Below are 14,537 nucleotides of genomic sequence, written 5' to 3' on the forward strand. Positions count from 1 at the left end.
ATCTCTGGAGGAGGAGGAGGAGGAGGAAGTAGTGACGACGTTTCGGGTCGAGGCCCTTCTTTCAGGCTGAGAGGCCGGGCTGCAAAATCCCAGGGAAAGGTGTCGGTGAGTGAGGAGCATGAGCTGTGTTTGTGTTGCTGCCTGGCCGATCGCTGGCCCCAGGGAACTGGGAGACAAAGCAGAGAATTATAGTTTGAACACAGTGTCTCGGCCGTGAGTATCCCCGACGGGGGAACATTCCCTGCCCGCCCGCGAACAGATTCTTCTACCTCCCCCCTTCTCTCCACTCTAAATCTCTTATCGATCATGTGTTGGCCAGCTGATTCACACAGGGCTTTTTATTGATTGCTTTCCTTTGCTCGTTTACTCTGACTCTCCCCCTCTCTCCCTCTCTCCCTCTCTCGCCCCTAGGGTGCGGGCTGCACAGCCTTGGTGGTGGCCGTCGTTGCGAGGAAACTGGAGCTGACCAGGGCCGAGAAACATGTGCATAACTTCATGATGGACACGCAGCTGACCAAGCGGGTAATCACCCCCTGACCCCTGACCCCACACACACTGACCCCCCCACACCACACACACATCCCCGCCTGGCCCCTGCCCACACTGACGCACGCCAGCCACGAGGGTAAGTACTCCGGCCCCGACCACCCTGACTGAAAGAAAGAAAGAGAGAGAAAAATGGATGGACATACAGCGCGGATACAGGCCCTTCGGCCCGCGCCGACCAGCGATCCCCGCCCACTAAAACCTCTGTCCCACGGTACGAGTTCATTCCAAGAGCTCTCCCCGAGTTTGCCCTGATTCGAACTCGGAGATTTAGGGTAATGGCCGCTCGTCGGTACTCGGGGCTCTCGTGGACATGTTGAAAAATCTCCACACGTGTCTTCCCGTGCTTACCCGCCGTTAGCGAGTCTTCCCGAATGTACCTGCCGTTAGCGTTACGAGCCTCTAAGAGACGTCCCCGAGCTCCGACGTACCCGCTACGTTCATTCTCCGTGCTTACCGCGAGTTTGATTTTTTTTTCAACTCGGGAGAGCTCTTGGAATGAACTCGTACCGTGGGACAGGGCCGTAACACTATCCCACACACACACATTAGGGGCAATACATTTATACCCAAACCAATTAACCTACAAACCCGCACGTCTTTGGAGTGTGGGACGAAACGGGAGCGCCCGGAGGAAAACCCATGTGGTCACGGGGAGAGAACATGCAAACTCCGTACTGACAGCACCCGTAGTCGGGATCGAACCCGGGTCCGTGGTGGTCTATCGTGCCGCCCAGAAATATGTGTCTTCTTCACTCACATAAATAAATCCGGGGTGGGGTGGGTTGGGGGGGGGGGGTTTACCAGATATAGAACTGCAGAAAATAACTCAACACACACTTGGGCCACACCCTGGGATCAGGCTGGTAATTTAAGACACTCCAGAGGAATGATACATGAACAGCCCCTCTCACTCCAACACCTCCTGGTTTACACCAAAGATAGACACAAAAAATACTGGAGCCACTCAGCGGGACAGGCAGCATCTCTGGACATGAAGGAATGGGTGACGTTTCGATAGACAATAGGTGCCGGAGGAGGACATTCGGCCCTTCGAGCCGGCACCGCCATTCACTGTGATCATGGCTGATCATCCCCAATCAGTACCCCGTTCCTGCCTTCTCCCCATATCCCCTGACTCCGCTATCTTTAAGAGCCCTATCCAGCTCTCTCTTGAAAGTATCCAGAGAACCGGCCTCCACCGCCCTCTGAGGCAGAGAATTCCACAGACTCACCACTCTCTGTGAGAAAAAGTGTTTCCTCGTCTCCGTTCTAAATGGCTTACTCCTTATTCTTAAACTGTGTGTGTGTGTGTGTGGCCCCTGGTTCTGGACTCCCCCAACATCGGGACCATGTTTCCTGCCTCCCGCGTGTCCAAACCCTTAACAATCTTATATGTTTCAATAAGAGGGTCGAGACCCTTCTTCAGACCAGTCTGAACGTCACCCGCTCCTTCTCTCCAGAGATGCTGCCTGTCCCGCTGAGTTAGGTTAGAGATACAGCGTGGAAACAGGCCCTTCGGCCCACTGAGTCCATGCCGACCAGCGATCCCCCATACATTAACACCATCCCTACACCCACAAGGGACAATTTACACATACACCGACTATGTGTGCTGCCTGTACGGAGTTTGCACGTTCTCCCCGTGACCGGCGCGGGTTTCCCCCGAGATCTTCGGTTTCCTCCCACACTCCAAAGACGCGTAGGTTTGTAGGTTAATTGGCTTGGTGTCCAAATGTTTTTTTTTTTTACCTCAGACTTTAGAGATACAGCGTGGAAACAGGCCCTTCGGCCCGCTGAGGCCATGCCGACCAGCGATCCCCGCACACGAACACTATCCTACACACACCAGGGACAATTTACTTTTACACCAGGCCAATTAACCTACACACCTGCACGCCTTTGGGAGTGTGGGAGGAAACCGAAGTTCTCGGGGAAAACCCGCGCAGGTCACGGGGAGAGAACGTGCAAACTCCGCACGGACAGCACCCCGCAGTCGGGATGGAACCCGTGTCTCCGGCGCTGTCAGGCAGCAGCTCTACCCGCTGCGCCACCGTTTTGTGGCTTGTCTTCTGTTCTCTTCCCGAATCTTATCGTTTCCTCCTGCCGCTCGATCCACAGATCAAGAACGCAGCGGCCAATGTCTTGCGGGAAACCTGGCTCATCTACAAACACACCAAGCTGCTGAAGAAGATCGATCACGCCAAAGTGAGGAAGCACCAGAGGAAATTCCTGCAGGCCATCCACCAGTGAGTCCACACAGCCCTTGCACTATCCCCTTCAATAGACAATAGTTGCAGGAGTAGAGGCCATTCAGCCCTTCGAGCCAGCACCGCCATTCAATGTGATCATGGCTGATCATCCCCAATCAGTACCCCATTCCTGCCTTCTCCCCATATCCCCTGACTCCGCTATCATTAAGAGCCCTATCTAGCTCTCTCTTGAAAGCATCCAGAGAACCGGCCTCCACCGCCCTCTGAGGCAGAGAATTCCACAGACTCACCACTCGCTGTGAGAAAAAGCGTTTCCTCGTCTCCGTTCTAAATGGCCGACCCCTTATTCTTATTTCACACAGAGAGCGGTGAATCTCTGGAACTCTGCCACAGAAGGTAGTTGAGGCCAGTTCATTGGCTATATTTAAGAGGGAGTTAGATGTGGCCCTTGTGGCTAAAGGGATCAGGGGGTATGGAGAGAAGGCAGGTACAGGATACTGAGTTGGATGATCAGCCATGATCATATTGAATGGCGGTGCAGGCTCGAAGGGCCGAATGGCCTCTACTCCTGCACCTATTGTCTATGTTTCTATGTTTTAAACTGTGTGTGGCCCTTGGTTCTGGACTCCCAACATCAGGAACATGTTTCCTGCCTCTAGCATGTCCAGACCCTTAACAAATTTATATGTCTCAATGAGATAACCTCTCATCCTTCTAAACTCCAGAGTGTACAAGCCCAGCTGCTCCATTCTCTCAGCGTATGACAGTCCCGCCATCCCAGGAATTAACCTGGTGAACCTACGCTGGGCTCCCTCAATAGCAAGAATGTCCTTCCTCAAATTAGGGGACCAAAACTGTACACAATACTCCAGGTGTGGTCTCACTAGGGTTCTGTACAACTGCAGAAGGACCTCTTTGCTCCTATATTCGATTCCTCTTGTTATAAAGGCCAACATGCCATTCGCTTTCTTCACTGCCTGCTGTACCTGCATGCTTACTGTCGTAGACTGATGTACAAGGGCCCCCAGATCCCGTTGTACTTCCCCTTTTCCCAACTTGACGCCATTTAGATAGTAATCTGCCTTCCTGTTTTTCCTACCAAAGTGGATAACCTCACATTTATCCGCTTTAAAGGGGAGGGGAGAAGAGGGAGTGACCGGGGGTGAGACTGGTCCGCGATGATGCTGCTGGCCTTGCCGAGGCAGCGTGAGGTGTAGATGGAGGCGATGGGAGGGAGGTCGGTTTGTGTGTGTGTGTGTGTGTGTGTGATGGTCTGGGCTGCAACTGTCCACAACTCTGCTCTCTGGTTGTGGGAGGATGGTTTAAAACTCTCTGTGTTCTCTGTGTCTCCCCCCCCAGGCTTCGTAATGTGAAGATGGAACAGAGGAAACTGACTGACCAGGCAAACTCTCTGGTTGACCTCTCCAAGGTAACGGGTGCGGGGAACACAACGTACATTCTTGCCATCTCTCTCATAAGCTCATAAGTGATAGGAGCAGAGTGTGTGTATATATATATATATATATATATATATATATATATATATATATATATGGAGAGGTGGAATATTGCGTCGAGGGACCTCCCGTGTGAACATAGGATCCAACGGGTCCCACTTGTGGGACCCGTTGGGTCCTATGTTCACACGGGAGGTCCCTCGACGCAATATTCCACCTCTCCACCAATTCCAATATTGGTGGCCAGTGGGGGGGGGGGCTTTTCCCTTCAACCCAAACCCCCCAAACAACCATTTGCAGGCAGTGCCTTTTTTACTTCAACCCAAACCCCCCAAACAACCATTTGTAGGCAGTGCCTTTTTACTTCAAACCAACCATATTTTCATTTTCAAACCACATTAAGGGAACTCACAGTTGTGTTCAGTGTTATTCAGAGCTCAGAGAGACGTGACCCTCTGGCTTCCTCCATCTTGCAGAGACTGAGTGAGGCACTCCACTTCCTGGTTTTATAGTCTCTCCCCCTCCCTCCAGCAGGGGCAGCAGAGAGAATGGCATTAAAAAAAAAAAACATTCATATCTCTCTGATTTTTCATTGATGGGAAAAATCCTTTGGTCCAGGAAGGCGGAGAGGGGCTCTGAGCGAGGTGGCCAGAAATCACGGCCGTAGGTGGCGGCGTTCTCTCGGAAATCGCAGCACAGTGAGTCAAAAGCGGTCAGGGATAGTATCAAAGCGAAGGATGATGCGTACAAATTAGCCAGAAAAAGCAGCATACCGGAGGACTGGGAGAAATTCAGAGACCAGCAGAGGAGGACAAAGGGCTTAATTAGGAAAGGAAAAATAGATTATGAAAGAAAACTGGCAGGGAACATAAAAACTGACTGCAAAAGTTTTTATAGATATGTGAAAAGAAAGAGATTAGTTAAAACAAATGTAGGTCCCTTGCAGTCAGAAACAGGTGAGTTGATGATGGGGAACAAGGATATGGCGGACCAATTGAATAACTACTTGGTACCGTCTTCACTAAGGAAGACATAAATAATCTGCCGGAAATAGCAGGGGACCGCGGGTCAAAGGAGTTGGAGGAATTGAGTGAAATCTAGGTTAGCCGGGAAGTGGTGTTGGGTAAATTGAATGGATTAAAGGCCGATAAATCCCCAGGGCCAGATAGGCTGCATCCCAGAGTACTTAAGGAAGTAGCTCCAGAAATAATGGATGCATTAGTGATAATCTTGCAAAACTCTTTAGATTCTGGAGTAGTTCCTGAGGATTGGTGGGTAGCAAACGTAACCCCACTTTTTAAGAAGGGAGGGAGAGAGAAAACGGGGAATTACAGACCAGTTAGTCTAACATCGGTGGTGGGGAAACTGCTAGAGTCAGTTATTAAAGATGGGATAGCAGCACATTTGGAAAGTGGTGAAATCATTGGACAAAGTCAGCATGGATTTACAAAAGGTAAATCATGTCTGACGAATCTTATAGAATTTTTCGAGGATGTAACTATTAACGTGGATAGGGGAGAACCAGTGGATGTGGTGTATCTGGACTTCCAGAAGGCTTTCGACAAGGTCCCACATAAGAGATTAGTATACAAACTTAAAGCACACGGCATTGGGGGTTCAGTATTGATGTGGATAGAGAACTGGCTGGCAAACAGGAAGCAAAGAGTAGGAGTAAACGGGTCCTTTTCACAAAGGCAGGCAGTGACTAGTGGGGTACTGCAAGGCTCAGTGCTGGGACCCCAGCTATTTACAATATATATTAATGATCTGGATGAGGGAATTGAAGGCAATATCTCCAAGTTTGCGGATGACACTAAGCTGGGGGGCAGTGTTAGCTGTGAGGAGGATGCTAGGAGACTGCAAGGTGACTTGGATAGGCTGGGTGAGTGGGAAAATGTTTGGCAGATGCAGTATAATGTGGATAAATGTGTGGTTATCCATTTTGGTGGCAAAAACAGGAAAGCAGACTATTATCTAAATGGTGGCCGACTAGGAAAAGGGGAGATGCAGCGAGACCTGGGTGTCATGGTGCACCAGTCATTGAAAGTAGGCATGCAGGCGCAGCAGGCAGTGAAGAAAGCGAATGGTATGTTAGCTTTCATAGCAAAAGGATTTGAGTATAGGAGCAGGGAGGTTCTACTGCAGTTGTACAGGGTCTTGGTGAGACCACACCTGGAGTATTGCGTACAGTTTTGGTCTCCAAATCTGAGGAAGGACATTATTGCCACAGAGGGAGTGCAGAGAAGGTTCACCAGACTGATTCCTGGGATGTCAGGACTGTCTTACGAAGAAAGACTGGATAGACTTGGTTTATACTCTCTAGAATTTAGGAGATTGAGAGGGGATCTTATAGAAACTTATAAAATTCTTAAGGGGTTGGACAGGCTAGATGCAGGAAGATTGCTCCCGATGTTGGGGAAGTCCAGGACAAGGGGTCACAGCTTAAGGATAAGGGGAAAATCCTTTAAAACCGAGATGAGAAGAACTTTTTTCACACAGAGAGTGGTGAATCTCTGGAACTCTCTGCCACAGAGGGTAGTCGAGGCCAGTTCATTGGCTATATTTAAGAGGGAGTTAGATGTGGCCCTTGTGGCTAAAAGTATGGAGAGAAGGCAGGTACAGGATACTGAGTTGGATGATCAGCCATGATCATATTGAATGGCGGTGCAGGCTCGAGGGGCCAAATGGCCTCTACTCCTGCACCTATTTTCTATGTTTCTATGTTTCTATGTCTCTGCCGCTGTGAGGCGGTTTACGGAATCAAGGGATACGAGGCCCTTGTGGCTAAGGGGATCAGAGGGTATGGAGAGAAGGCAGGTACGGGATACTGAGTTGGATGATCAGCCATGATCATATTGAATGGCGGTGCAGGCTCGAAGGGCCGAATGGCCTACTCCTGCACCTATTGTCTATGTTTCTATGTAAGATTAGACTTTTAGTAATATAGATATATATATATATTGCTATTGAGGGAGTGCAGCGTAGGTTCACTAGTTTAATTCCCTGGATGGCGGGACGGTCATATGTTGAGAGAATGGAGCGGCTGGGCTTGTATACTCTGGAATTTAGAAGGATGAGAGGATATCTTAATGAAACATATAAGATTGTTAAGTGTTTGGACACGCTAGAGGCAGGAAACATGTTCCCGATGTTGGGGGAGTCCAGAACCAGGGGCCACACACAGTTTAAGAATAAGGAGGAAGCCATTTAGAACGGAGATGAGGAAACACTTTTTCTCACAGAGAGTTGTGAGTCTGTGGAATTCTCTGCCTCAGAGGGCGGTGGAGGCTGGTTCTCTGGATACTTTCAAGAGAGAGCTAGATAGGGCTCTTAAAAGATAGCGGAGTCAGGGGATATGGGGAGAAGGCGGGAACGGGGTACTGATTGTGGATGATCAGCCATGATCACATTGAATGGCGGTGCTGGCTCGAAGGGCTGAATGGCCTACTCCTGTACCTGTTGTCTACACCTACACACACACACAAACACACACACACACACACACACACACACCTCTCCGCCATTCAGTTAAGGCTGATCTATTTCTGTCTGAAGAAGGGTCTCAACCCGAAACATCACCCATTCCTTCTCTCCAGAAATGCTGCCTGTCCCACCCAGTTACTCCAGTTCTTTGTGTCTGTCTCCTGATCTATCTCTCCCTCCTAACCCCATTCTCCTGCCTTCTCCCCACAACCCCTGACAGCCATACTAATCAAGTATTTGTTCTATATCTCTGTATATCACCAGCTATATCTCTCGTTTCCCTTTCCCCTGACTCCGTCTGAAGAAGGGTCTCAAATCCATCTTATCTCTGAACGACTCCACAATGAAGGACTCCACACTTTGCCACACTATATTCCATCTGCCACTTCTCTGCCCACTCTCCCAACCTGTCCAAGTCCTTCCGCAGAGTCCCTGCTTTCTCTTGCCCAGAGTAGGGGAATCGAGGACCAGAGGACATAGGTTCAAGGTGAAGGGGAAAAGATTTAATAGGAATCTGAGGGGTAACTTTTCCACACAGGGTAAATGGGTGTATGGAACGAGCTGCCGGAGGAGGTAGTTGAGGCTGGGACTATCCCAACGTTTAAGAAACAGTTAGACGGGTACATGGATAGGACAGGTTTAGAGGAATATGGACCAAACGCGGGAAGGTGGGACTAGTGTAGATGGGGGCATGTTGGCTAGGCTGGGAAAGTTGGGTCGAAGGGCCTGTTTCCACACTGTTTCACTCTATGACTAGTGTAGATGGGGCATGTTGGCCAGCGTGGGTGAGTCGGGCCGAAGGGCCTGTTTCCGCTCCGTGTGTCTCTCTGAGACCAGTGTCGGGGAAGTGGGAGACAGGTTTTCCATTCACGGCGTGGAGGCAGTTGTGGTGAACGAGCGGCGACTTTACCCGGTGAGGGATTCGGGGCCCGGGCGTAACGAGGGGATTAGTCTGAAGTCCGAGAGTTGCATTAAGCAAGGTTGAATTATTAGTGGATTAAACCCGCAGCCTCTCAGCCTCTGCCGGAGTTAATTACATTCAGCGTTCCAAATCATTCCACTCTCTCGCCTCTCCACCTTCACCTTCACTTCGTGGCCATGGCAACTGCAATTCTATTGCAATCCTTCCCATCATTCAATCAGGAAGCCTTTCTAACGGCTGGCTGAGAGACAGTACCTGAATCGCACAGAATCTAGCCCAGAAAATCGGGGCAGGAGCAGGCCATTCGGCCCTTTAACGGGGAGGTACAGCAGGACCTGGGTGTTCTTGTACACCGGTCACTGAAAGTTGGCTTGCAGGTACAGCAGGCAGTGAAGAAAGCTAATGGAATGTTGGCCTTCATAACAAGAGGATTTCAGTATAGGAGTAGAGAGGTTCTTCTGCAGTTGTATAGGGCTCTGGTGAGACCACATCTGGAGCATTGCGTACAGTTTTGGTCTCCTAATTTGAGGAAGGACATCCTTGTGATTGAGGCAGTGCAGCGTAGGTTCACCAGATTGATCCCTGGGATGGCGGGACTGTCATATGAGGAAAGATTGAAAAGACTAGGCTTGTATTCACTGGAGTTTAGAAGGATGAGGGGGATCTTATAGAAACATATAAAATTATAAAAGGACTGGACAAGCTAGATGCAGGAAAAATGTTCCCAATGTTGGGCGAGTCCAGAACCACACAGTCTTAGAATAAAGGGGAGGTCATTTAAGACTGAGGTGAGAAAAAACTTTTTCACCCAGAGAGTTGTGAATTTGTGGAATTCCCTGCCACAGAGGGCAGTGGATATTTTTAAGGCAGAGACAAACAAGTTCTCAATTAGAACGGGTGTCGAGGGTTATGGGGAGAAGGCAGGATTGGGGGACAGACATCAGCCAGGATTGAATGGCAGAGCAGACGCGAGGGACCGAATGGCCTAATTCTACCCCTATAACCTGTGGATTTGCGGTGGGGGCCAGGATCGCGCTGCCAGGGGTGGTGGTGGGGGCGGATAGGGTGGAGGTGTTCACAGTTTAGTTTACTGTCCCGTGTACCGAAGTACAGTGAAAAGCTTTTGTTGCCTGCTATCCAGTCAGCGGAAAGACAATACATGATTACAATCGAGCCGTCCACAGTGTACAGGTACAGGATAAAGGGAATAACGTTTAACAGGCTTTTATACTCTGAAGAAGAGTCCTGAACTGAAACGCCACCTATCCATGTTCACCACAGATGCTGCCTGACCCGCTGAGTTACTCCAGCACTCTGTGAAACGTCACCTATCCATGTTCACCACAGATGCTGCCTGACCCGCTGAGTTACTCCAGCACTCTGTGAAACGTCACCTATCCATGTTCTCCACAGATGCTGCCTGACCCGCTGAGTTACTCCAGCACTCTGTGAAACGCCACCTATCCATGTTCTCCACAGATGCTGCCTGACCCGCTGAGTTACTCCAGCACTCTGTGAAACGCCACCTATCCATGTTCACCACAGATGCTGCCTGACCCGCTGAGTTACTCCAGCACTCTGTGAAACGTCACCTATCCATGTTCTCCACAGAGATGCTGCCTGACCCGCTGAGTTACTCCAGCACTCTGTGAAACGCCACCTATCCATGTTCACCACAGATGCTGCCTGACCCGCTGAGTTACTCCAGCACTCTGTGAAACGTCACCTATCCATGTTCTCCACAGATGCTGCCTGACCAGCTGAGTTACTCCAGCACTCTGTGAAACGTCACCTATCCATGTTCACCACAGATGCTGCCTGACCCGCTGAGTTACTCCAGCACTCTGTGCTTTTCTGAGAGAGAGATTGATCTAAGTATTGGCTTTACTGAGGGTTTGGCGCCATCAGGTGGTGTAGGCATTAAATTACAAGTGTTGCCGGAAGGAACTGCAGATGCTGGTTTAAACCGAAGATAGACACAAAATGCTGGAGTAACTCAGCGGGACAGGCAGCATCTCTGGAGGGAAGGAAGGGGTGACGTTTCGGGCCAAGACCCTTCTTCAGACAGAGTCAGGGGAGAGGGAAACGAGAGATATAGACTGTGATGTAGAGAGATATGGAACTAATTCTTGATTAGTGCGGGTGTCAGGGGTTATGGGGAGAAGGTAGGAGAATGGGGTTAGGAGGGAGAGATAGATCAGCCATGATTGAATGGCGGAGTAGAATTGATGGGCCGAATGGCCTAATTCTGCTCCTATCACTTATAACCGTATGAAATGAATGAAAGATGTGCATAAGAGTAACAATGATAAAGTAAGCAGGCCATTGTTAGCTGTGGGCTTGGTGAAAACCAGTTACAGACAATGAAACTCAACAAGATGACTTGGACGCTGGTACGACTTGCGTGGGAGAGGGATGGAGAGAGAGGAGAGAGAGAGAAGAGAGACAGACAGACAGAGACTGAGGAACCAGAGGACATAGGTTCAAGGTGACGGGGGAAAAGATTTAATAGGAATCGAGGGGTAACTTTTCCACACAGAGGGTGGTGGGTGTGTGGAACGAGCTGCCGGAGGAGGTAGCTGAGGCTGGGACCGTCCCATCGTTGAGAGAAACAGTTGGACAGGTACATGGATAGGACTGGTTTACTGGGATATGGACCAAACGCGGGCAGGCGGGACTAGTGTAGCTGGGACGTGATGGTCGGTGTGGGCAAGTAGGGCCGAAGGTATCTGTGACTGAGACTCTCTGTCTCCGTGACTCATTTCAGTTTAGTTTATTGTCACGTGGTCCGAGGTACAGTGAAAAGCTTTTGTTGTGTGCTATCCAGTCAGCGGAAAGACAATACGTGATTACAATCGTGCCGTTGTCTTTCCGTGACTCCCAGAGTCTGTGTGTCTGTTTCTCTCTGTCTCTCTCTGTCTCTCTGTGTCTCTCTGTCTCTCTCTGTCTCTCTGTGTCTCTCTGTCTCTCTCTGTCTCTCTCTGTCTCTCTCTGTCTCTCTCTGTCTCTCTGTCTCTCTCTGTCTCTCTCTGTCTCTCTCTGTCTCTCTGTGTCTCTCTGTCTCTGTGTCTCTCTCTGTCTCTGTGTCTCTCTGTGTCTCTCTGTGTCTGTGTCTCTGGAACTCTTCCACCCCGTGACTCCATGTCTCTGTGTAACCCCCCCCCCCCAACAGATGCAGACCATCATGTATGACCTGATCACGGAGCTGAACGATCGTGGCGAGGAGCTGGAGCGACAGATCCTGAGCCTGGAGCGGAAGCTGGAGGTCCTGACCAGTAGTTTCCATGCCCTGCCGGGCCTGATCGCCGACTGCCTCCGCCGCCAACAACAGCAGCTGCCGGGAACGATCGCCGAGTCGCTCTCCAGCGCCCCGCCAACCACCGACGGCCGCCCCGTCTCTGGAACCACCCCCTCCACCCCTCCCTCCTTCCCCACCCCTTGCACCAGCTCCAGCAGCTACTAGGACCACCAGGAATGGACTTGCTACAACTCTGAACCCCCTTACCGCTTTCCCGCTCCCCCATCTCACCACCCTCCCCTCTCCTCCCCTTACACCCTCACCCTGGAACAATTAAAATTAAAAAAAAGCGAGGGGGGCAAAATGGGGGGCTGGAGGAGAGGGGGGGGGCTTTCGTTCCGGTCCAAACTGAACCCCGATTTGCGCCACCTCGCCCCGCCACCCGGGTCCACAATACCCCGGGAAACCGACCCCCCCAACCAACGGACTGGAGCCGCCAATCAGCGAACTCTGCAGCGGATCTGCGGTGTGGAAAAGTGCGGCGTGGGCGGGTTGGAAGAAGGAGAGGAGGAACAAAAAGACGAGTTGCCTTCAAGCGCCCAAAAGGTATTATTTTTAGACAGAACCAATATATGAACCAAAATAGGCAGTGCAGCGTAGGTTCACCAGGTTAATTCCCGGGATGGCGGGACTGACGTATGAATGGGTCGACTGGGCTTGTATTCACTGGAATTTAGAAGGGTGAGAGGGGATCATATAGAAACATGTAAAATTCTGAGAGGATTGTACAGGCTAGATGCAGGAAAAACGTTCCCGATGTTGGGGGAGTCCAGAACCGGGGGCCACACACACAAACACAGTTTAAGAAAAAGGGGTCGGCCATTTAGAACGGAGACGAGGAAACACTTTTCCACACAGAGAGTTGCGAGTCTGTGGAATTCTCTGCCACTGAAGGCAGTGGAGGCCGTTCACTGAATGTTTTCAAGAGAGGGTTAGATTTAGTTCTTGCGGCTAACGGAATCAAGGGATATGGGGAGAAGGCAGGAACGGGGGTTACTGATTGTGGATGATCAGCCATGATCATATTGAATGGCGGTGCTGGCTCGATGGGGCGAATGGCCTCTACTCCTGCACCGATTTTCTATTTTACTAAAAAGAAAAAAAGAAATGAAATGGAAGCCCGATAGAGTAGAAAGGCCCGGATAGAGTGGATGTGGAGAGGATGTTTCCACTAGTGGGAGAGTCTAGAGCCTAGGACCAGAGGGCACAGCCTCAGAATTAAAGGATGTTCCTTTAAGAAGGAGATGAGGAGGAATTTCTTTAGTCAGAGGGTGGTGAATCTGTGGGATTCTTTGCCACAGATGGCGGTGGAGGCCACAAGTCAGTGGATATTTTTAAGCTAGAGATGGATAGATTCTTGATTAGTGCGGGTGTCAGGGGTTATGGGGAGAAGGCAGGAGAATGCGGTTAGGCGGGAGAGATAGATCAGCCTTGACTGAATGGTGGAGTAAACTTGATGGGCCGAATGGCCTATTTCTGCTACTACGACTTATGATCGAATCCCAAGGTGCTGGAGTAACTCAGCGGGTCAGGCAGCATCTGTGGAGAACATGGATAGGTGACGTTTCACAGAGTGCTGGAGTAACTCAGCGGGTCAGGCAGCATCTGTGGAGAACATGGATAGGTGACGTTTCACAGAGTGCTGGAGTAACTCAGCGGGTCAGGCAGCATCTGTGGAGAACGTGGATAGGTGACGTTCACAGAGTGCTGGAGTAACTCAGCGGGTCAGGCAGCATCTGTGGAGAACATGGATAGGTGACGTTTCACAGAGTGCTGGAGTAACTCAGCGGGTCAGGCAGCATCTGTGGAGAACATGGATAGGTGACGTTTCACAGAGTGCTGGAGTAACTCAGCGGGTCAGGCAGCATCTGTGGAGAACGTGGATAGGTGACGTTTCACAGAGTGCTGGAGTAACTCAGCGGGTCAGGCAGCATCTGTGGAGAACATGGATAGGTGACGTTTCACAGAGTGCTGGAGTAACTCAGCGGGTCAGGCAGCATCACTTGTCGGTGTGGACTCGGTGGGCCGAAGGGCCGGTTTCCACCCTGTATCTCTTAAACTAAACTAAACTAGTGGTGTTTAAGAGGCATTTAGACACCGCAGAAGGGTCCCGAACTGAAACTGATTCTGGACGATCAGCCATGATGGCTCGAAGGGCAGAATGGCCTACTCCTGCACCTGTCTTCTAAGTTTCTACATCCAAAAGGCGTGTGGGTTTGTAGGTTAATTGGCCCTCTGTAGGGCGTAGGGAGTGGATGAGAAAGTGGAATGGGTGATGGACTGGATGGGCCGAAGGGCCTTGTCCGAGCTGTATGTAAACATTGGAGTGATGTGGAACTCAGGGCAAGTGGGAATGGTGGGGACGGCTCATTAGGATTAGGGGAGAGTTGTGGAGGAGTTTAAAATAGCAGAGAGTTGAAAATGAATCTAGTATCCTGGTCACATAAGGGTTAGCGGAGTAGATGGAGCAACAATGGCAGTGTGAACTGTGAGGAGGATGCTTTGAGAATGCAGGGTGACTTGGACAGGTTGGGGGAGTGGGCAGATGCATGGCAGATGAAGTTTTATGCGGATAAATGTGAGGTTATACGCTTTTGGTATCAAAAACAGGAAGGCAG

At 50.5% G+C, this 14,537-nt stretch overlaps 1 protein-coding gene across 1 annotated transcript; it reads left to right on the plus strand.

Annotated features, from left to right (window-relative positions):
* Positions 1 to 411: 411 nt before the first annotated feature.
* Positions 412 to 12,430, plus strand: LOC116969678 (small conductance calcium-activated potassium channel protein 3-like; the record flags this gene model as incomplete). The annotated part of the gene is made up of 4 exons (XM_033016470.1): positions 412 to 522; positions 2,668 to 2,795; positions 4,119 to 4,188; positions 11,794 to 12,430. Coding segments are annotated over 4 exons (600 nt in total), but the record flags the coding sequence as incomplete, so codon positions are not given.
* Between the last annotated feature and the right edge of the window lie 2,107 nt (positions 12,431 to 14,537).

This window comes from Amblyraja radiata, unplaced genomic scaffold (genome assembly GCF_010909765.2).
Source record: "Amblyraja radiata isolate CabotCenter1 unplaced genomic scaffold, sAmbRad1.1.pri scaffold_1005_ctg1, whole genome shotgun sequence".
Lineage (NCBI taxonomy): Eukaryota > Metazoa > Chordata > Chondrichthyes > Rajiformes > Rajidae > Amblyraja > Amblyraja radiata.